The 22,899-nt window shown below is 40.2% G+C and overlaps 2 protein-coding genes across 5 annotated transcripts; both read right to left on the bottom strand.

Moving 5' to 3' along the window:
- Positions 1-3,638: 3,638 nt before the first annotated feature.
- LOC117711285 (olfactory receptor 2Y1-like) lies at positions 3,639-13,146 on the bottom strand. 4 transcript variants are annotated; one of them, XR_013111314.1, is made up of 4 exons: positions 12,558-13,145; positions 8,840-9,032; positions 5,432-7,657; positions 3,639-4,877 (listed from the first exon to the last, which is right to left on the bottom strand). XR_013111314.1 is itself a non-coding variant. In XM_076936930.1 (3 exons), exon 3 carries the CDS (start codon positions 7,640-7,642, stop codon positions 6,707-6,709), a length of 936 nt encoding a protein of 311 aa, XP_076793045.1. In that variant the 5' UTR covers positions 7,643-7,652; positions 8,840-9,032; positions 12,558-13,145; the 3' UTR covers positions 3,642-6,706. The 4 variants fall into 4 exon arrangements, 3 of the variants coding, with proteins under 3 accessions (XP_076793045.1, XP_076793044.1, XP_076793046.1); XM_076936930.1 differs by having other exon boundaries at positions 3,642-7,652; XM_076936929.1 differs by having other exon boundaries at positions 3,642-7,657.
- Positions 13,147-13,621: 475 nt separating this feature from the next.
- Positions 13,622-21,687, bottom strand: LOC117711253 (olfactory receptor 2Y1B-like). Its single transcript, XM_034506782.2, has 2 exons — positions 21,315-21,687; positions 13,622-17,757 (listed from the first exon to the last, which is right to left on the bottom strand). The coding sequence occupies exon 2, from the start codon at positions 17,528-17,530 to the stop codon at positions 16,595-16,597; it is 936 nt and encodes a 311-aa protein (XP_034362673.1). The 5' UTR covers positions 17,531-17,757; positions 21,315-21,687; the 3' UTR covers positions 13,622-16,594.
- Between the last annotated feature and the right edge of the window lie 1,212 nt (positions 21,688-22,899).

The raw sequence follows: 22,899 nt of genomic DNA on the forward strand, positions 1-22,899 counted from the left end.
CTATATTCACTTAAGGAATTATAATGTGACTTCAGGAAACATATTTGCTAATATCTAAAAAGCTTTGGGACCTTACATGACTGAGCCTCAATTTCCCTGTCAATAAGATGTTATCATGATCTAACTTTCTAACCTTTGTTTGTGGATTAATGGCACACCGTGTGTGAGATGTCTGGTGTATGGTAAATATTCATTGAGTGATTCTGTCATCATAATACTAAAATTTATTCACTACTTACACATTCTCTCAGATTAATAAAGTTTTCAGAAACACACTGTACTTGAAATAACTTTAAACACTCTCAGGAGTACTAGTCTTTTTCTTCACACAAGAAGCATAACTCAATCAAGAGAAACATTACAAACACTGCAAACACTATTATCTTCATACACAATTAATGCAAATGGCACAATTTATCATATACAAGTGAAAGAGTGTTAATTTGGATGACTTGATCAGTTAATGGATAATATTAGCTAAGAGTACATAGTGTTTATGCTGTCGAAGCCATTCTCCCAGGACCTCTGCACATATCAACCCAGGCAATGTACACAATAACATTGAGTATTCATTCCTGATAACATGTTGGTTTCACAGAAGACAGTACTGAGGCACATTTTACCCAGTGTCACTTACATAGCTACTCAGTGCCACTTTTCTCTCTAAAGCTGGCGTGCTGGCTAGTTATATGTCAACTTGACACAAGCTAGAGTCATGTGAGAGGTAAGGACCTTGGTTAAGAAAACACCTCCCTATGACTGGGTTATAGGTAAGTCTGTAGAGCATTTTCTTAATCCATGATTGATGGGGGATGGCCCATCTCACTGTGGGTGGGACCACCCCTGGACTGATTGTCTTGGGTCCTGTAAGAAATCAGGCTGAGAAAGCCATGTGAAACAAGCCAATAAGCATCAACCCTTCATGGCTTCTACCTCAGCTTCTGCCTCTTTGTTCCCACACAGTTTGAGTTCCTGCTTCTTCAATGGACTGTGACTCAGGATATGTAAGCCAAATAACCCCTTTCCTCTCCAAGGTGCTTGTGGTCATGTTTTTTTTTTTTTTTTTTTTTTTTTTTTTTTTCCACAGTGGTAAAAATTCTAAGTGGCTAGGTGTGAATAAACAAATGGAGTTCCCAGGAATACTTTGCTATAGTTCTGGGTTTAAAGTATATGAATGCCTATGTGTTACACATTTCTGGTAGTCAGACTTTTCATCACTGTGACAAAACACCTTCAGGACAAGTTAAGTGGGGAAGGAGTTATATTGCCTCATGCTTCCAGACCATCATGGTTGGAATGTGTGGTGGTTTGAATGAGAATAGCCCTCATAGGCTCATATATTTGAATGCTTAGTCATCAGAAAATGGCACTACTTGAGAAGAATTAGGAGGTATGGCCTTGTTGGGGTAAGTATGTCACTGGGCGTGGGCACTGAGGTTTCAAAAGTCCATGCCAGGTCCAGTGTCTCTCTCTTCCTGCTGCCTGTGGCTCTGGGTGTAGAACTCATAGCTACTTCTCCAGCACCATGTCTGTCAGTGTTCTGGGTTCTGTGGGATGATTGATCAAAGAAAGAGAGGCACTGCAGGATGAATTTAGGCTTCTCAGCAGTTGGATCGGCCTCTCAAGGATTGAACTTGGAACCTGTTTTGCAGAGCCTTTTTACTGTCACACAAAAGGCATTTTTTTAGAAAATCAATTTCTGCACTTCAAAACCTCTTATCTGATCTAGGAGTTATCTGAAGGAACCATTGCCTATGCAATTTTCAGCTATACCAGCTTTCCTGGTTTGCCAGGTATGTCTCAGGCCTACGTTATGCAAAGGGACTCTGAATCCTTTGGAAGAGCAATCCTATAAGCCTCAGATACCAACTCCTGAGTATTTACTAAAGGCTGTTTCAAAGCCTAGGTGATGTCACTCTGGAACTCATGACAAATGCAGTCAATAGTTCTGCTATAATTGTGCTACTTTACTTCCTGAAATGATGATAATAGAGTAAACATCTGAAAATGTTAGCAAGACCCCAATGAAGTATTTTATTTTATAAGAGTTTCCTTGGTCATGGTGTCTCTTCACAGCAATAGAGCAATGACTAAGATAGTATAGTAGACCAGAGCCATTCAAATTATGGTAGCTAGAAACAGAGAGGGCATACCTATGCCTGTTGGCTTCGAGATTCTATCCTCCTTTATTCCACTGAGCCCCAATGTAGGGCAGGTGTTTTCTATATTCGGGGTGAATTATCCCCCATCTAATTAACTTCTGGAAATATGTGAGAAGATACAGCCAGGAGGTTGCTCTACTAATCCTTCAAGTAATTATCAGTCCAATAAAATTGACAATAAAACAAATATTAAAAAAAAAGTGTGGACACCTTTGTTGCTAGATCTAGCGAAAACAAGCTGGAACTAAGCAAAAGCTTCCTCCCTGCCGCCAGCATTCATAATTCTGAAAAGCAACAAGTAGGCTGCTGGAGGAGAAAAGATGTTGGTAATCTTACATAACTGTGAATCTACCAACTACAGTGTCAGCCTGCTAGGAATATGGGCCCAGTGGTGCAATATTGGCACAACTGTTATGGGGGTAACTAAGAACACTGATTGGGTTCAAGGTCTGCTCCTCAAGAGGGATTTTAGGTCTGATTTTATAAACCTGATTTTTAAAAATGTTAGAGGTGAGTAGATCATAGGCTATATAGGTGGGGAACTTATTTTTGCATAGTTAAATTGACATGGCATCAGACTACCTTCTAATCTTGTATACTTATAACCATAGATGAATGCTAACCTTAATTAGTAAGTGTCTCTACAAAAAATGATGATGAACACAGAGACTTTCGAGTGCTCAGGATGCTGAGCAAACAGAACAGTTGAGCATTCAATCCTAAACAGGCCACTTCTACGACTCCCATTAAGGCTCAAGGAATATCATGGAAGAAGGAGCAGAAAGAATATATGAGGCAGTCAATAGGGAGAAAGTCTGTGAAATTATCTCTGAGCATGCCACAGCCACTGTGATCATGATTTCACAGTAGCTGTGGTTGTCTGAACTGGGTCTGTAGAAGACTGGATGCTTGTCAACTCTAGTCATTGGTGAGGAGGGTCACAGGGCTATCCCAACCTGCTGATGAATTTGATATCTATTGGTGGACCCACTGATCTCTACTGAATAAGTCCTAACACATGGGCGTGCACAGAGGACTCTGGCTCAACCTAGTAGGCTACAAAACAACAACATCAACAACAATGACAACAAGGCATTGTTTTAATTCACTTTGTTGATGTGATAAGCTACTCGGGAAATAAAGGAAATACCCAGGCTCATGTACCCAGGGGTGATACTGCCTACAGTGGCCTGAGACATCAATTAGCGATAAGAAATGCCCCATAGACATGATGTAGACAAGTCCATCAGCTGTGGTTCCCTTTTCTCAGGTGTGTCAAGTTGACACAATATGAGGGACCACTAATGTGTGTAGAGAGTATGAGGTCCTTTGTACACACAGATAGGCACTAGGGAAATCATGAAGGCTAAACATATAGATTTATTTCTTCAAAGAAAGAAGATGCTTGCCTGTTTTCCACCCAGAAAGCTGGGAATACATGTAGTTTATTGCCTGGTTATCTTTTGCCATCTGTAGGGCCAGGTTTCACTCATTCCCCCAAGCTACTGTGTTTTTTTATTCCCGACTCATGTACTGTAAACATTGCACATTGCTTCTCAGTCAATAAATCCCATTCTTTTGTGATATATCACATAATTTTTAACAACCTAGGTAACTTCTGTGTTATCTGTAGGGCCAGGTCAATCCTCACTCCAACAGGCTATTATGTTTACCTCAGTTATTCTCTCTAAACCCTGATCTTGAACATTGTTTCTGAGCCATCTTTATGGAAGAGACCATATGTATTTTGTAGAGAGTTTCAATATAAACATGCCTTAAACTTTGTTTTACACATATGATTGAGTTAATTGTTATCAGAAAAAGTTTCTTCCAAATTGTGCTGTGCTTAAATATGGCAGAAATAAACTGCTTAGTGTCAGACTCTAGAAGTTTGTACCAACCCTGGCTAATTATATCACTTTCAACTGGATTTTCTTCTTGCTTCATTCAGATCAACATTCTGCTGGCCATAATGGTTTCATGGATGTCAACACTCATCAACCTGGGGGGGAAGGAACTGTAAGGAGAGGGGGAAATGGTAGTGGACAGGAGTTTAGAGAGAGTGTGGGCTTGAGAGTAATCAGAACACATTACATGCATAAAATCATCTAAGACCAAGTTTCATTTATGAAAGCACAAAATGCAATTATTATATTGTTTATTGGCTTTGCATATAGGAAGGGTGTGGGAAGATTGTTGGATTTTTATACAATGCTAAGTTTTGTTTTCAATATAACCATCCAACACTGATTTTAACAGGTTTCCTGAGATGTATTTCACGTACATAATGTATATGCTTAATATTTATACTGTAATGATTCAGTATACTCACAGATTTGTATATTTGTCATTTTAGAAATTTTTGTCACCGGATTTAATTTCATGCCCATTTGCAGTCACTGTCCTGACTGTCATTTTCAGACAACCATTGATGTAATTTTGTGTCTCTGGACACTTCTTAATGAGGCACTCCACAGTGTGTATGACTCTTTGCATGTAAGTTACTTTTCCTTTGCTCAGTTCTCCTGGGGTTTGTCCCTGGTGGCATTCTTCAGGATGCCATTCTTTTACATGATTGACTAGGTCTCTTTCATGAATAGATCAAATCTCTCTCCATGCAGTTACTGATGGCCATCTGGCTTGTCTTCACAGTTTGCCGGCTATGAGTAAGGATGCCTTGAAACAGTGGTAACTTTAGTATGTGAATATTGACTTCTGTAATTTCAAGAAAGAAACCAAGTAAACTATCTTAATGAAACTAATAATGTTTAGTTCATACCTGAAAACCCGAGGAGACACAGGCATTTTGTATAAATGACACGGACCTCCATAGAGTCCAAAAATGACAAAAGAAAAGAAATTTGCTATTCAAATACTTCACACTGGTGTCCACCATAGAAGGTGTGTAATTTGCATTTATTTTGCCAAAAATTTTGTTGAGTCAAAGTGGGTAGAATCTACAGGAGTTGTTGTTAAGTCCTGAACGGGGGAGATTTATGATTCTCTTCTGTTGTCCAGGATTCTACAAGCCCCTACCCCTAATCTGGGAGGACGACATGCAATAAAGGGGGCTGGGTGAGTGAAAGAACTGTGTGTGTTTTCTAGTGGGTAGCCTCTGCTCAGCTCCTAGATAATTTTGTCTGAAGTGTTTTGGGATCAGTGTTTTCAGATATCTGGGCCCCTCTTTTAAAAGATAATATGATAGGTTTTCCTGTCTATTAAAAAAATCTCGGCACAAGACCTGCCCATGATTAAACCAGACAACATACCAGCACAGAGAGGAAGAGCCTTGTGAGCTCCCACCCGGAGCAGAAAGGCGACTGATAATTGAAAGCTGATGGGGAAGGGAGAGTCAGTTTTCTTTACTTTGCTCTTCTGCTCAATGATTTTTGCTTGATTTTCTGTTTTCATCATGCGTGTAGGGCTCAAATCCAGGGCATTTGCTCACAGTCAGGAAATCCTCTGCCACTGCTCTGCACCCCAGCCCTTCTGCTTGACTTCTGAATTATTTCTGGCTCTCTAAGTTGCTGTTGTTGTTGTTGGTTAGGCTTCTGCATTATTTCTGTAGTGTCTGTATTTGTTGACTCATTTCCTTTAAACCTTTATTTTAAATTCTCCATCCAAGTGTTTGCTCGGTTGACTCCTTCGTTGGGAGAAGTCATGTTTCCATGAACGTTCTTTGTGTGTATTGCTGTGCAACATCGTTTATGAACTGAAGGACTAGGTGTTTCTTCCAGCCTTTCAGATCTGGCTTTATGATTGTCCTTACAGACATTTAAAGCAGGCGTCTTTGCATTCTCTGAGTCTGGAGTCATCTTTGCCTTTTCAGCACTAGATGGCAGGCTAAGCCCAGGTTTGCTGCATGCATACTACTGGTGTGTGTTTGTGCTTCAGAGGCAGAAGGTGATGCAAACCCAGATAGATCTAAAGACTTCACTTGCCGTGCAAGTGTGTATGGAGTCCCAAAAATGTTGCTTTCATGCTACAATCCTCTCTGTATCACAGTAATCGAGTCATTTGTAACTAGTAGGCATGTGGTAGGTAATTCCCTGGCTCTAGATAGACTAACCACAAGGCTCTGGTCATATGTAACACCCATGGCTACAAACACCACAAAAACTACACTGAATCTGGTCCCTTGAGACTGTTGGAGGTCAAGATAAGTCCAGTGTACATGCTGGCATGAGCATGTCCTGAGTTCCAAGGTAAAGTCTTGTGATTACAGCACCATCCTGCTCTAGAAACTGAAGTCTCAGACTCTGATGAGTTGGGGTAGTGTGATAGAAGCAGTGGCTTTCCTACCTAGGCTGACCCTATGCTGGGATGTGCAACTAAGAAAGTTGCTTGAATTTGTTCCATGTCACTGCCATAATATAAAATAAATATAAAATAAACTAGTAATGTCATTAGCAAAAAGTAAGAAATTCCAAAATAAAATGATGAATTATATAATCACATTTATGAATAATGTATTCCAATAGCAAACATCGAATAATTTTGAAGTAACCGAATATTAAATAATCTGCTGGCTCTTGTTTGCTCTTCTACCTGGAGTCTGTGCCTCTCCCTAGCACCTTCCACAGAGCCCCCTTCACATCCTTGTTCCTCAGGGTATAGATCAGAGGGTTGAGCATGGGGGTGACTACAGTATAAAAAAGGGCAACAAACTTCCCCTCACTATCAGAATACCTGTGGGCAGGTTGGAGGTATGTATATATACCTGAGCCAAAAAACATGGCAACCACCATGAGGTGGGATGCACACGTCCCAAAAGCCTTTCTGCGACCAGCCATTGACTTGATGTTCAGCACTGCCCTGGCAATGTGAGCATAGGAGCCTAGAATTAGCACTAAAGGACACACTAAGATTATGACTCGGGCCGCAAACAAACTGACCTCTGTTCCTCCTGTGTCCTCACAGGCCATCTTCAGGAGAATAGGTAGCTCGCAGAAGAAGTGATTCAGTTGGTGTCCACAGAGAGGCATGGCCATCACAAGGCTTGTCTGGATCAGAGAGTTCACAAGGCCTCCCACCCAGGAGAATACAACCAATGCTCTGCAGAGAACAGGGTGCATAATGCTTGTGTAGTGCAGTGGGCGACACACGGCAGCATAGCGATCTATAGCCATTGCCACCAAAAGCACACACTCAATGCCTCCCAGTGAGAGCATTATGAAGAGCTGGGCCACACACCTTCCAAAGCTGATGGTCCTGTCAAGTCCAGAGAGATTGACCAGAAGCTGAGGCACAGTGCTGGCAGTGTAGCAGAGGTCCAGGAAGGAGAGATGGCAGAGGAAGTAGTACATGGGTGTGTGCAGGTGGAGGTCCAGTTGAGACAGGATGATGATCACAGTGTTGCCAAAGAGAGTCAGAGAGTAGAAAATAGAAATGAAGGCAAAAAAGACGGGTTCTAGGTGAGGCCAGTCTGAGAAGCCCACTAAAATGAAACCCTCTTCTGAACTTGTGTTCAAACATTCCATAGTCTTCCACCTGCACTAACAGAAGAAGACAACTCAATGCTTTCTATGAAGCACATGAACTATTCCTTAGATGGCTCAAAAATTACAAGTTTTACTCATGTTAATATTCTTTTTTTTACTTCTGTTTTTAGAGAATTTCATACATGCATGAAAAATATTTTGAGTATATTTATTTCCACTCCTACCCCAGCTCCTCCTAGATGCATTCTTTTCCCACCCTCTCATAACTGTATGTCCTCTCTCTTTCACAGAAAGCAACCCACTGAGTCCAATCTGTGATGCCAATATGTACATGGGCATGGGCTAACTACTACTGGAGTGTGGTTGACCTACTAAAGGCTGTTCCATTAATGAAAACTGAGTCTCCTTCCCTTAGAAGTCATTAGTTTTTAATTGCTCCTTCCTCAGTTAAGGGTAGGGGCTTGTCAACCCTTCTCCCCTTCATGCTACCATGTTGCCATTCTTGATCCTGTACACACCTTGTGCAGGCTACCAAAGCTGAACTTTCTCAGTTCAGCTCTTCTCTAGCACATAGATAGATCACTGGAGTGTAGAGGTGTGGCCCTGCCTTGAGTACATTCCTGTAGCCCATTTGTTCTATAGACAGGCCACTCAACCCTCTGGAAATGATTCTTCCTTGTCTGAACATAGGAAGGATGCAGTGCCGTCCTCGAGGCATTAATAACAAGATCTAAAAGCAGTAATGTGGAACCTGCTTTCAGATTCTAATGTGGAAGATGCAGCATTAGTATTCAGTATGGTTTTTGTTTTTTTCTTATTTTTGTTAGGTTCTGAGATAGGCTGTCCTTGTAGTTTGAGACAGAGGATGAACCAGACCAAGTTCATTAGTCTGACTGTTTGGTTCTTTCTTGCTATATCAGACAATATTTTGAAAAATTATCATAACAAATATATATTCTATGTCTATAGCTTGATAAACAGTAAGGATACAAGGAGGAGATTTGTTAGTAGAAGATGCTTAGATTGCCCCTGCAGTAAAATATGACTATGTTAAAGTAGAGAGTTAATTTTAAATGTATTTTGTCAACTCTAAGGCATTGTCTTAAAATGGTATTTAAAAAACTAGAAAAGTTTAAAAAGTACACATACTAAGCAACAGGAGAGCACTGAGAGCTGCAAATAGTCACTGATAAATAATGAAAGTGAGATATATGCATAAAAAGTTATTCTTCTTACCATCTTGAGTGCTTGGAAGGAATTCAATATTATTTCCAGGGCTGGAGAGATGGCTCAGAGGTTAAGAGCACTGGCAGCTCTTCCAGAGGTCCTGAGTTTAGTTCCCAGCTACCACATGGTAGCTCATGACTACCTATAATGAGATCTGGTGCCCTTTTCTGTCCTGCAGGCATGGACACATGCAGGCAGAACACTGTATATATAATAAATAAATAAATAAATATAAAAAAAGATTATTTCTAGCTGCATGGTGAATTCTGTCACTGTGATAAAACACTGACCAAATACAAGTTTGTATTGCTAAGACCCATTTGCCTAGGGATGGTGCTGCCCATAGTGGGCTGTATCCTTCCACATCAAACATTAATCAAACAGCCTCTTAAAGATATGGCCACATGCCAATCTAATCAGGGCAATCCCCTAGTTGAGACCTCAAATGAACCTGGGCTGTGCCAATTTGACAGGTGAGTCTAAATAGGACAGAGACCTTGTCTCAAAACATGGTAAAAGAGCATGACTAAATCACGCACCCAGACAACCAAGAAAACATGCAGAGCATGGATGAAGAGATTTCTATCTATGCTTAATGTGAATAATTTTTGGCACACTAATCCATGATGCTTTGTGATAAGTTTACTGAACTGAAAGGTAACCACAGACACCCAAGAGCTGAATCAATTATTTCAACAAGATGTTTGAGTTTTTTCTCATGAAAGAGAGTAAAACTGTCAACTGCAACATTATATATATATATATATATATATATATATATATATATATATATATGATAAATTATATACATATAATAACCTGTTTTGTCCAAGCCAGATCTTGTACAGTTTCAGATAGATTCTCATAGATCAGTTCAGTTGTGCTGTTCGTCTGTTACTTGTTCTGAAAGTTTGCTTCTAGTTTATGTATTTAGGAGCACAACAAAAAAATAATCATTTGATATACTTTTTTTTTTTTTTTTTGGAGATAGAGTTTCATTATTTAGCCCTGGCTAGCTTAGAGCTCTCTATATAGACTAGGCTGGCTTTAAAGGTACAAAAATCCATCTGCCTCTGCCTCCAAAGTGCTGGGATTAAGAGTGTCCATCATCATACCCAGAATTTGATAAGCTTTTGGTTGGCGTTAAAGGTTGTTGACACAGCATGAAATCCTCTAACTCTGAAGGCTGTGACAAGAAGACCATGGGACTGAAGTCACCCTGGGCAACATAGTGAGACTCTGTTTCCCTACATGTAAAAATAACAATAGCAATAAGAAAAAAATTTCAAATAAAACTCACCAATGTTGTTAAATGAATTTATGTATTCCATATTTTAGTAATATAGTAAAAGACATAGTATATATAAATATCTCAGGATATAGGAATATTCTCAGGGGAAAATTAACAAATCTACAGTATATCTCAGCTGGTGGTACAGCAATTTAGACATTTATGCTCTATAGTTTTAGTCATAATTTTCAAAACCACATGCAGAAATACTATATTTACAACAGTAGAACAGCTTGGGCTTCTGATTATGTGACATACGTATGTTAGAATCGTAATCCAAAATAATTTGAAAACTAGATTGCAATAGTCATCAAAATAGGTAATAGACAAAACAGAATCAGAGAAAATTGAGCTTTGATTCAAAACCTCAATTGGATAAATGTAATGTGAGGAGGGGGAAGAAACCTGTAACCCTAACAACCATCTAAGAAATTATAAGACAAGTTGTAAAGATGTAATAACTTAAGACTCAACAAGAGTCAGTAGTGTTTTCCCAAGTGAATGTAGCTAAAGGTTAAGTGTGACAATGCTCCTAACAGAGGACCTGGCCTCTCCAGTTTACAATAAGATCTGAAGATCATTCCCTGTAAGAGTCTGTTCAATGGGTCATTTGCTTTGTTTCTGCACCCATAAGATTTTCCTCTGTATCTCTAGCCCCTATTTCCATCTTTCATGAGGCTCTTCCTACTTCTTTGCTCCAGCATGTTTCATGCATCCATTTCTTGCAAACCTCAACTCCCTGACTAATTGAATGGGTATATTGGGAGCCCTGTCTTGCTTTGTGGGACAAAGACATTGTCCTGCTTCCTGGGGATCTAGAATCTTAATCTGGAATGCCATATGCATATATTGAAAACAGCCAAGTACCAACCTGAAGCTATGCAACCTCAAGCTCAAGGTATTTTCTTTCTCTGCCCCACCAAGTGACTCCTTTTCCTGCCTAAATGAGACTTTGACTTCTGGGTGAAGCCTTATGAGTTTGTGACTTGAGAGGATGCGCTGTGCTTTCTAGTTGTCAAGGCTCTGTGGGGATTGGGCTGGTCTGCAGAACCACAACATCAATGCCCATTGGGAACACTGAGAGCAGAGACTCCCTGTGTCTGACACTGCTCACCTTGCAACTCTTACGCAGCCCATAGAGCCATTCCTTAGGAACCTGAAAAGGAACAAGGGGTTCTAAAAGTAGACTGCTTGGGAAGAGAGTCATGTTCTCGACACTCAGATTTTCACACTTATTTGGAGTGCCCTTCAGAATTTGTAAAAATATTTCTGATTAGGTGAAGGTTTGTGTTAGCAGGGTTATGGCATCTCATCCTGCCATAGTCTTCACTTTTCTAATGCCAGCTGTATGCTAAACTTTGAACCCCTTCTCCTAATCTCCATGGTGCACAGCGCTTTGATTCTTCCACACTTGTCTCTTATTTGATTATAAAGATAAGTTTTTAATCTGTATTTATCACACTGTATGTGTCTCCATGTCTGTGAGTGATCTTTGTAAATAATGAACTTTTGATCATTTATTTCTGACAGTATATAGGATTAAACCCTTCTTCCAAGGCCACTGTTTTGATGATCTTTCCAGGTTATAATGGAACCACATCCAAACCACACAGTCTAAGTTTATTCTTAACAAAGAAAAAGATCCTACTAACTCATCCCTATTCATCGTCTTTGAGTGTGATTTCATTTTCACTTTTTAAAAATTAGGTCTTCACATGTGGTTGTCCTGTTGGTGTTGGGACATTAGTGTCACTATTGAAAACAGCCAAGTACCAAAGCAGTATTCTGCCAATCCTGTACTCCCTGCCTTTCACAGACCCACTTACACCCTGATCAGCCCCCACCCCTTTCATGATGGACACAGAACACTATTGCATTTTTGTTCCCCAAGCTTTCCAAGAAATCTACAAGGCTCTTTAATCAAATATCCAAGAGTAACTTACTCTAAATATTGAGTATATATCCCCAAACCAGATCTTTCATAGTCCTATTAATTGAACTTCAAAGTGTAAATTTTTAATGAACTGCACACAGAACACAGTCACCATCTATGATGGGTACCTTCTATGTGTACCCCTCTGAGAAATTCTTGGTTTGTTTCCACCGCTTTTATTCTTTGGTCCTCAGTGATACTACAACTTACTATGTATATAAGAACCTCATTGTTTATGTTTTAAAACATAGTTCACTAATTTTAGGCAATTGCAGAGAAAGAGAATCAGAAAAAAATTTCTTTTAGACCTGATGTGTAAAAGAGCAGTGTGGTTAGATGACAGAGAATATAAGAGTTCATGGGGGATAAAATATTTTTACATTAATTTAATGTTCTTTGCCCCCAGACTAATGACCTAACACAGTGGAGTCTAGTGCTGATTGCTTAGTGGAACATTTCTCTTTTAAGTGTGAATGTGAGTATCTCACCCAATTCCCACTTACCTGAAGTTCAAGGACAAATTTCCTGCCTTTATCTCTTTCTGTTTTACTGGCTTCAAAGGAAAAAAGAGGTCCACTAGAGACTGGTGGCAACATGTGATATCTGAAAGACACTTCCCTCTTTGGTTCTGCAGTGGGAAGGGCTCAGGTCAATACTCCTGTCTCTTAGAAGTCATGATAGCATACGTAGTGAACAGTATTTGAGGCTCCCAACCTAGGAAGTGAGACTGTCCACTTTCACCATGACCCTTTGAATCCAAGAAGTAGCTGGTGTGTTATCAATCCTCCATCTGAAACTAAAGCTGCACACACTAACTCTGTCCTGAGGGAACTCACATGCCTTCCTGGGCTTTGAGCCCACGGTCTCCTGCATGTTAAAGTAAGTATTCTACCACCGAGTTTTAGCCCCAGCGCCATAGAAACAGTGGAGAATGAGTTGCATACAAAGCATGACCTTGGAGACCTGGGGCCCCAGTGTGGTAATTACAGTGAACTTGACTGGCTCCAAGATCTGCCTTGCCGTCCTCAGTACTCTCTATTCCCCCAGCTCTGTTAAACCTTTGTGACCTACTGTGTATTCTCAGGACAACGTCTTACTTGCTCATGTGATTCTGCAGCCCAAGATTTCTTCTGCTTCCCTATGTTGACCCCTACTAACCCTTTGCCAGACAGACCAAATTCCCTCCTTCCCTCCCTCCCTCCTTCCCTCCCTTCCTTCCTTCTTCCCTCCCTCCCTTCCTTTCTTCCCCTTCCTCCTCCCCTCTCTTTCCCTCTCCCTACTTCTCTCCCTCTATTTCTTCCCTTCTTTTGCCTGTGAATTTTATCCGCACTTCTTAAATTTTAAGATTAGAATACAGAGTAGTAGGTTTCATCATTAGATTGTCACACTTTGCTCTTGTTTTTATCTCTCTCCACTGCCATTTTCAATCCTCACTCATCCCTAGCTAGTTCACTTTCTTTCTCCGGTCCTATCTTCTGTTTTCTGATTGTATGTGTCCATTTACCTTCTCCATTAATATCCTAGTTAACTTTTTATTTCTGTGATAATGGCCATGACCAAAGTTAACTTGGGGAGGAAAGCATTTATTTGATTTTAAAGCTTGTAGTCTATCATTTAGAGAATTCAGGGTAGAAACTCTAGGCAGGAACTTAAGCAGAGGCCATGGAGAAATTCTTCTTACTGGCTTGCTCCTTTTAGCTTGCTCAGTTTTCTTTCTTACACAACATACGGCCACCTAGGAGTGGCACTACCTACAGTGGACTTGACCCCCCCCCCAAGTCAATCATTAACTTAAAAAATGTCCCACAAGCTTGCCTAGAAAATCTAATAGAGTTATTTTCTCAAGTGAGATCTCATCTTTGTAGATGACTCTAGTTTGTGTCAAATTGATAGGAAAACTAACCATAACAATTAAGATATTTTCCTCCGTTTTTATGCTTTTCTGGTTTTATGCTTTTCACATGCATTTAATTTTAAATCTGGATTCTATATCTAAGGTAAAATATTGAATTTGTGCTTCTGAACCTGACTTGGTTTGCTTTACATAATGATTTTAAGTTGCATGCATTTTTTCCTCAATAAATAAAAAAAAAGTTACAAACACTTTTTAATATACTAAAGAAATGTGGGTTACACAGAGCTGCTTATCTTTGGCAGCTGTTTTCTGGGCTAAAGTCTAAACAGAATTATATTTGTTGGTTGTCAGAACAGAGGTGTTTTACTTGTTTATTTAAGTTTATACCAATGTTTTTGACATAGACTGCCCAGACCTCAGCATGGGTCAACAGTGTCTACTTGTGTTGATTTTTAACGAAATTCAAAATTAAGGTAGGAGAAACTTATAGCAGGGGTCATTGTTAGATGAAACCAGAAAAACATTTTCTTCTAGGGATTTTTGTCATCTGGTGATTCCCCTGAATGGAAGTCAAACACTGTTCAGGAAAGACCCTGTCTCATTTTCTCACCTATGGTCTTTCTGTCTTCCTTCCATCTTTTTTTTTTTTCAAAATTATATTGAATCTTTATTAGATTATATGTGCAGTTAAATTGTCATAGTTTATACAGTAGTTGTGTTGATGTCTATATCATAAAATCAATTTAATAAAGTCTTAGCTGATATCTTTTAATTATGAAAAGTTTACCACCAACTTCACTTTACATAATTTCCCTTCAAGTGCCTATACTCAGGGATTCACATTTGATCCTGTTTCATTTCCCCATACTTAGAGAGTTTAAAAAATGTCCCATGTGACTGGGGCTGTCCCAAAAGGTGTTGTTGCCTATAGATTCAATATGTTCTTCTAGCTGGGCTGCATTGCCTGGCCTCTGTGGGAGAGGAAGTGCTTAGTCTCAGAGAGACTTGAAATGCAGGATGGGATGATACACGGGGGGGGGGGGGGGGGGGGCACCTGCTCAGAGAAGAAAGAGAGAGGGAAGGGAGAAGGATTGTGAAAGGAGGTGACCTGGAGGGGTGGCAGTGAGCAGGATGTAAAGTGAATAATCAAAATCAATCAATCAATCAATCAATCAATCAATCGGTAGATAAATAGATAGCTAAATAAATAAATATGTCCCACGTAGCTTTGGTTCTTCCTTCCATCTTTAAGATCACAATGTCTACCTTTCTGGGGGACTTATTCTCATTAATTACTAATCTATTCACTGTACATCCTGTTCACACCTCCACCCCAGATGTATTAACAATTTTTGACCCATCACACAGCATTCATACTGGTCAAGACACAGAATTCTCTAGCCTCTGTGAGTAAAACAAGGTCAACCAATTGACTTCTCTTGCACAGCTTTGCAGTTCCAGTCTCTAGAACAATGTCTGGCATCAAAAGGCTGTCAGAAAAGAAATCTCCTATAAAGTGACCCAAGTGCGAACTTTGCTGCAGGCAACGGCATGTGAATATCGTCCTTTAACAAGGGAGCCCTCATGATTTCCTCTTTTTTTCCCCCATGTTTTAAAAACAGATCATATGTGAAATTTGATGTGCTCCATGAAGTATTTCTGTTCGTGTTGCCTTAATTGCCACACAAATCAGAATTGCATCACTGTATTAGAAATGGGCTTCGAGATGTGAGAATACATGGCCAGGGTCAGAGCTACTTAGGAGAGATGTAGAAACTCTTGGCCTCTGCCTTTGAAACAATGCCTTCTACCTGGCACCATGTTGTGACTATTGACTTGGGGATGGTATTTTTATTCTGAGTTTAGACTTCTCTTCTTGTAGTAAATATTATTTGGGTTTTTTAACTCCTCTGTGACCACATAGCTCCCAAATAAAAGACACAAAAACCTGTAGATTCACATTAAGCCTTAAAGCATTAGAGCTGGGCAGATATCTACCCTCTATGTTATTTGTCTACTTTCTTGTCAATAACCCTGAGATATCACTTGCCATGTTCCACCTGGGCTGCTCCTACACCAACATACTGGCCCTAATGGCCATGCACTCATGATCCACCCACTTCAAGGCAACTTCCTCTTCTTCCTCTTCTTGCCTTCCTATGGTGTCTGCCTGAGATCCCAAGCCCAGGAATGTTTGCTCTGCCCCCTTTTTTCTTCCCAGTCCAGATTGTAGGCATCTGTATTAACCAATCATGGATAACTTTGGGGGGGGGCAACATTTACAACAAAAGCTGGTATACGTGAAGATCTGCTTGTCTTGGAGCAATAAGATCTTGGGATATAGAGTTTGGCATTTGAATACAAGCATCACCAGACCAAGCACCTACATTCTCTCACTCCCAATTATACTTAGAGTCCATGTCTCTTCTCCATAGGACAACCACTCTAGCTCTCTCTAAGACTCAATCCTTTGAGAAGTCATGACACAAATCAACCCTTAATTCATGCTGCGTGAGGTTCTGGAAGTGTCTTAGACCACCAGTTCTAATTCTCAGATAAGGAAGGAGTACAATCATGATGCCTACTGAGGAATATCTTCTGGAGACTAATAGTCCCTTATAGGCAAAATGAGTTCAGTCATATGAAAAATATTAGACAATATTTGTATAAACTTCTGTTCCCTTCCTACCTTGTATTTGTATCTCTCCCTAGGACCTTGCACAGAGCCCCCTTTACATCCTTGTTTCTTAGGGTATAAATCAGAGGGTTCAGCATAGGAGTAATTATAGTGTAAAAGAGGGCAGCAAACTTTCCTTCACTCCCAGAATACACATGGACAGGTTGGAGATACGTGTACATGGCTGAGCCATAAAAAAGGAAAACCACCATAAGGTGGGACCCACAAGTCCCCAGAGCCTTTCTGCGCCCAGCTCTTGACTTGATCTTCAGCACTGCATGAGCAATGTGTGCATAGGTGCCTAGAATAAGTGCTACAGGACAGACCAAAATTACAGCTCCAGCCACAAACAAGTTGGCCTCTGTTGCTCCTGTGTCCTTACAAGCCAGCTTCAGGAGAACAAGCATCTCACAGAAGAAGTGGTTCAGGTGATGGCCACAGAGAGGTATGGTCATGATGAGGCTTGTCTGAGTCAAAGAGTTCACAAGGCCTCCCAGCCAGGAGGAGATGGCCAATGTGTGGCAGAGAAGGGGGTGCATAATTCTTGTGTAGTGTAATGGATGACACACAGCGACATAGCGGTCAAAAGCCATCACCACAAGGAGCACACACTCAGTTCCACCCAGTAAGAGCACTATAAAGAACTGGGTCATACACCCAGCATAGCTCATGGTATTGTCAATTCCAGAAATATTGACAAGAAGCTGAGGCACAATGCTGGTGGTGTAGCAGAGGTCCAGGAAAGAGAGGTTGTTAAGGAAGAAGTACATTGGTGTTTGTAGTCGACGATCCATTCGTGAGACAGTGATGATGGTGGAGTTGCCAAAGATGGTTAGAAAGTAGAACATTGAGATGAAGACAAAAAAGATATGTTCCAGATGAGGCCAGTCTGAGAAACCCATCAAAATGAAGCCACCTTCCAAAGTGGTGTTGAAGCTGCCCATAGACTCTTGCTCTCACAACACAGAAGACCACTCAATGCTTCCAATCAGAGCATGCACTTCGACATCACTTGAGTCCACAGAGTAACACAAAGCTATATGAAGTTTGGCACATTTGCCTTCACTGTGGCCTATCTCATGTTGAGTCTGCTAGGTATCACAGTCTGAAGTCATAAAAAGTCCTTGTTTTAAAATCCTGCAGTCAGCTTGGATTCCAGAAAAAGTAGGACCTACAGGGAGGAGAGATTATCACTAAATTATCTACAGTGGACTGCAGCACATTATCTAATAGGAACCAGATTGGTTTCCTGATACCAGTGATGAATATACAGCAACTTCAGCACCACGGTTGAGAAGATAATGTGTCAGATCACACTTTAACCAGGACGTAGGCCAGGTCCTCATCCTTTGTAGTAAACACTTTACCCACTGAACAATCTTCCAGCCTCTGAATTATCCTTGAAACATTGATTTATTACTATGAATTTCTATGCACAGTATTTTGGAACTTGAACATTTGATTTTATATGTTCAAAAAATCACCAATTGTCCATATTAAATCTCCAATGTGTTTGTTCCTGTACATCTATGCATGATTTCTATACCTAAATTTCTTGATCAGCAATCATGTTGGTTTTTTAGTTCTTTTAAGAGTGTATAGCAGATATAGATACTAAAATATTAGCAAGAAAATATGCTCTCACTGAATTAATGTGTTCATATTGCACTGCCAGAAGATGCACACACCAAAGACTTTCATTGAAATTTAAGTCTAAGCACAGCTGAGCAGACCTCCCCCTGTGTGCTTCTTTCTGCTCATCTACTACCAGTCTAATGAGCATATCTGGACTCTCATTGTGCAAAGGTAGAGTGATACTTCTGTATTCTACAGGCATCTTTCCTGTCAATGCTAACATAGTTACAAGTTGCCTCATTCACTGGCTATATGTCTCAGTCATATACACAGTCACTTTAGAGTCTCTATAAAGCTTAGATGATGTGAAAGGCACTCCTTGAACAATAAACACAACTACTTCACCAAAAATGAACACATAGATACCCCTTATTATAACTGAAAATGATCTTCCACATGTGGAGATTGTAGCAAAAGGCCCTTCTCTCATCTGTTCTCATCTCCCTCTGTACAACTCCAGTGACATTTATGTACGATGATGATACAAGAGGATGAACTCTCAGAAGGCTGTCCTTCTCAATGACCAACATGACATTTACAGATTATTTAGCTATTTCTAATATCCTTTGGGCACAAGGATTTATTCTTTAATATCTAGGGACATTAACTGAAACACACATCTAGAAGGATGGGTGTGAAACCTGAGCAAATGGGCATAGGACCCTCCTCTCTCTCTCTTCTCCCTCACCCCACAGCCAACCCCCAGTGAAGAGTCAGCCTCTGCAAACATTCCTACTGACTAACAGAAATAGTTCTTAAAGCACCCTGTGTTAATCCTCTCTTCCCATCATGTGATACATTGTACATCTATGGTGTGGCATGATTATGGAGGTCGGAGGACAAGCATGAAAACTCATTGTCTCATGCTGTATGGATCCTGGGAATGGAGCTGAGGTTGTCAGCGTTGGCATCGAGCTCCTTCTGAGCCATCTTGATGGCTCATTGTGCACTTTTAAACATCTGAAGACTAGGTGTTTCCACTGAAGACCTAAGTTTCCCAGGTATTTTTGTGGTGCTTCACCCTTCAGCTCACCCATTAATTTAATGATATTGTCAGAATATAGTGAAACTTAAGTCTAACAGGTAATTTGATTTCTTTATTTCTACAGAAAATGAGGATGCTTCCTGTTTTCCTTCCAAACTATCTTCCTTCTTAGATCATGTATTTCTTCTTTCTCTTCTTTCTCCCTCTTTCATTTTTATTGAAAATAATTTTCATACAATATTTTTGAATTAAACATTTCCTTCCCCTAACTCCTTCCAGCTCTGCCTCACCTCCCCACCCAATCACCTCCACATCTACTGTCTCTCTCTTTAGAAAAGCCAAGAGACAAAACAAACAAACAAACAAACAAACAAACTAGAATGAAAAAGAAAAAGCACATAAAACAGACAGACATACAGAGGCACAGAGGCACACACAGACAGAAAGACAGACAGAAAGACATACATATACATAAACACACACACTCCAAACCCCGTAAAACACAAAATCAGAAACCATAATATACAAGCAAAAATCTAGTAACATAAAAAATGGCCAAACAAAGCAATATGGAAAAAATATCTATAAAAAACACCATTACCATGCAGTTTGTTTTATGTTGGGTCTTCTGCTGGGCATGGGTTTAAATTAAGTGTGACCTATATACCCAGTGAAACTCCATTGGAGAAAAACAACTTTTCCTTTTCAAGCCTTATCAATTGGAGATATCATGTCAGTCAGGAATAGGACCTTGTGTTCAATTCCCTCTTTCAGCTCTGGCACCAGTCTGATTTGACCCCATGCATGCCCTGTGCTGGCCCTGTGCATGCCCCATGCATGTCTTGTGTGGGCCCTGTGAGTGTTGCCAGTCTCAGTGAGTTCACATGTGTGTCGGTCCTGTTCTGTCAGGAAGGCACTGTTTCCTTGGTGTCATCCATTTTCTCTGGTTCTTACAATCTTTCCTCCTCCTCCTCTTCCATTTAATTCCTTATACTTTGAGGGGAGGAGTTTGATGAAGACATTCCACCAGAAAGGACAGAAGATACCAGGAGAACAAGGCCCTCTAAATCAACTGATCAGAGCTCATATGAACTCCCAGAGACTGAAGCAACACGGACAGGGCCTGCATGGGCTTGCATCAGGTCCTCTGCATACATATTATGGCATATTTTCAGTTCATAAGGCTCTTAAGCAAGTGAATGAATGGGTCTCTGATACTTGTGTCTTCTCCTGGGCTCTCTTCCTTCAGTTGGTTTGCCTTGTCCAACTTCAGTGTGATGGTTTTTTGTTTGTTTGTTTTATCTTACATGCTAAGTATGTAAGCATGGTACATACTAAGCTTGCTTTATCTTACATACAAAGTATCTAACATTATTTTGTTATGTTTTGTTATGGGAAGTGGATCCAGATGGGAGGGAAGGTAGGGAGGAACTTGGAGGAAAAGACAGAGGAGAAACTAATGTCTTTCCCCCCATAGATTCTTCTGGTTGTATTCTAACAACTCTGACAATGTTTCCTTTCTTCATCTCCTGGCTCTGATGTTTCCAATTTACTTGAGCTTTGGCACTGTAGTGTTGGAGTTTTGAAAGGAAGTTCTAAACAATTTTATATCAACCCTTACAGTTTATTTAAAACAAACCATTTGCAACTGAAAAATGATACAGGGCAGATTTTGGATGATCTGTATAGAGTAGAGATAGGGTGAGCAGGAGATAGAGATCTAGTTATTCTGAGAGACACAACATGGGTTTTTTTTTTTTTTTTGAGCCCACCTTAGCTGTCTTCAGACACACACCAGAAGAGAGCATCAGATCGCATTACAGATGGTTGTGAGCCACCATGTGGTTGCTGGGAATTGAACTCAGGACCTCTGGAAGAGCAGTCAGTGCTCTTAACCCCTGAGCCAGCTCTCCAGCCCAACATGGTTTTTTTTTTTTTTTTTTTTTTTTTTTTTTTTTTTTTTTTGATGAACATTAACTTGTCCACATACTGTGTGCACCCAGTACAATGGAGTTGAATGCTAATCACCTTGTGGACTATTTCTCACTTCCTAGATTTTAACCATGGTTAACCATGGGTGACTGAGTAGCCACCCATTCTGCACTTACCAGGAGCCCAAGACAGAGAATGACCACTCTCATCTCCAGCAATTCCATCTGTGTCGAGGAGAGATGGCATCTACTAGGGCACTGGTGGGATCTTCTGGTGATAAAAAAGGTATTTTCCACTTGGCTCCTGATGCTATCTTTGGTACGATTGGACTCAAGTCAGAGTTACTAAGCTAGAGAAATTAGCAGAGTATGTGGTCCACCCCCTCAACAAGAGCAGAGATTGCTGATGCCAAAGCCTAGAAGGTGGGAGCATCGTTCTCACCAAACTTCTGCTTTCTTAACCCCAATTCCGTTGCCTCTTTCTGAGCCTGATGTTCAGCTCGAGTATTATCACCCCATTTCCTGATCCTAAGGCCTCAATACACTTATGTCTGGGGACATTGAAAAGGACCCTAGAAAGTAGTGGATAGTGAGTTAATTAGTAAGCATGGCCTTAGAGACCTCTGAGCCCCATTGTGGCAAATTATCTCCAATGACTGTCCTCTAAGATCTGCCCCACAGCCTTCAGTTCTTTCTATTCCCTGTTCCCTGCCAGACCAATCTGAGTTACTCACAGTTTCTTCAGAACACAACTTATTACTTGGTCATGGAACTCTGCATCCACAGGTTCCTTCCACTTCCTTACATTGACCCCAACCCTGACCAGGCCTTCATCAATCATACAAAAGTCCATGTCTCACTTAAAGATTACCACATTCACCACACCTCAAATTTGTTTCTTCTCTGGGCTCGTGTTCAATATGTATGTATGTATGTATGTATGTATGTATGTATGTACATATACCTATATTATTCTCTCACATATATCTAAGATAGCACAGAGTTTGTGACAGACAGGTTAGGTGATGCAATCAGTGTCCTGTGATTATGCATTGAATCTTTTTCAGGGTCCATTAGCAATGTGATTATTTGTATCTGATCAGTAGAAAGAGATGTAGCTTTTATTAAGAGCTTAGGATAACATACTATTTATTTATAGACCCTTTCAGAGCTGTCACTGCAGTGTTGTTGGTCAGATGTTTTGTCTCAAGTGTCATGAGGCAGAGCTGTTTTGAATGTAACCTAGATTTTGCTGTGGTGCGTTCTCTTTCAATAAGAAAGCTGAGGTTGAATCAGTCAAGGGATAGAGCATAGATTAAAAGTGGAGGATGAAGAGTCTAGGATTGACATAGAGATGTACATGTTCACATTTATGTTCATTCATGCTGTCAAGAGACATCAGGACTATATCATCACATTTTTAGAAGACAGTTTATCCAGTTGAAGAAAATGAGTTGTTTCCATTTCTTGAGTGTTGTGAACAGTGCTGTAATAAACACTGGGCTGACAATTCTCTTCAGGATTTAGGCTTTATTTCTTCTGTGTGCATATCCATTGTGGGGTCAGTAGATTACATGCCAGTTCTAATTTTAATTTTTTGGTAGAACCTCCATATTATCTTCAGCTGTAGCCAGCACAATAACAAGCTAAAACTTGGTATTCCTTGACGAGAAGAGCAATGACCAACCAGACTGCTCATGTACTACATAACTTCTCTGGGTTCCTTTTATGTGAAAAAAAAAAACAACTTTATTTATTGTTT

This window comes from Arvicanthis niloticus, chromosome 6, assembly GCF_011762505.2.
Source record: "Arvicanthis niloticus isolate mArvNil1 chromosome 6, mArvNil1.pat.X, whole genome shotgun sequence".
Classification (NCBI taxonomy): domain Eukaryota; kingdom Metazoa; phylum Chordata; class Mammalia; order Rodentia; family Muridae; genus Arvicanthis; species Arvicanthis niloticus.

Bases quoted from the DNA above. Each gene is read 5' to 3' on its own strand.
- LOC117711253 (XM_034506782.2), bottom strand. From the start codon at position 17,530: ATGGGCAGCTTCAACACCACTTTGGAAGGTGGCTTCATTTTGATGGGT.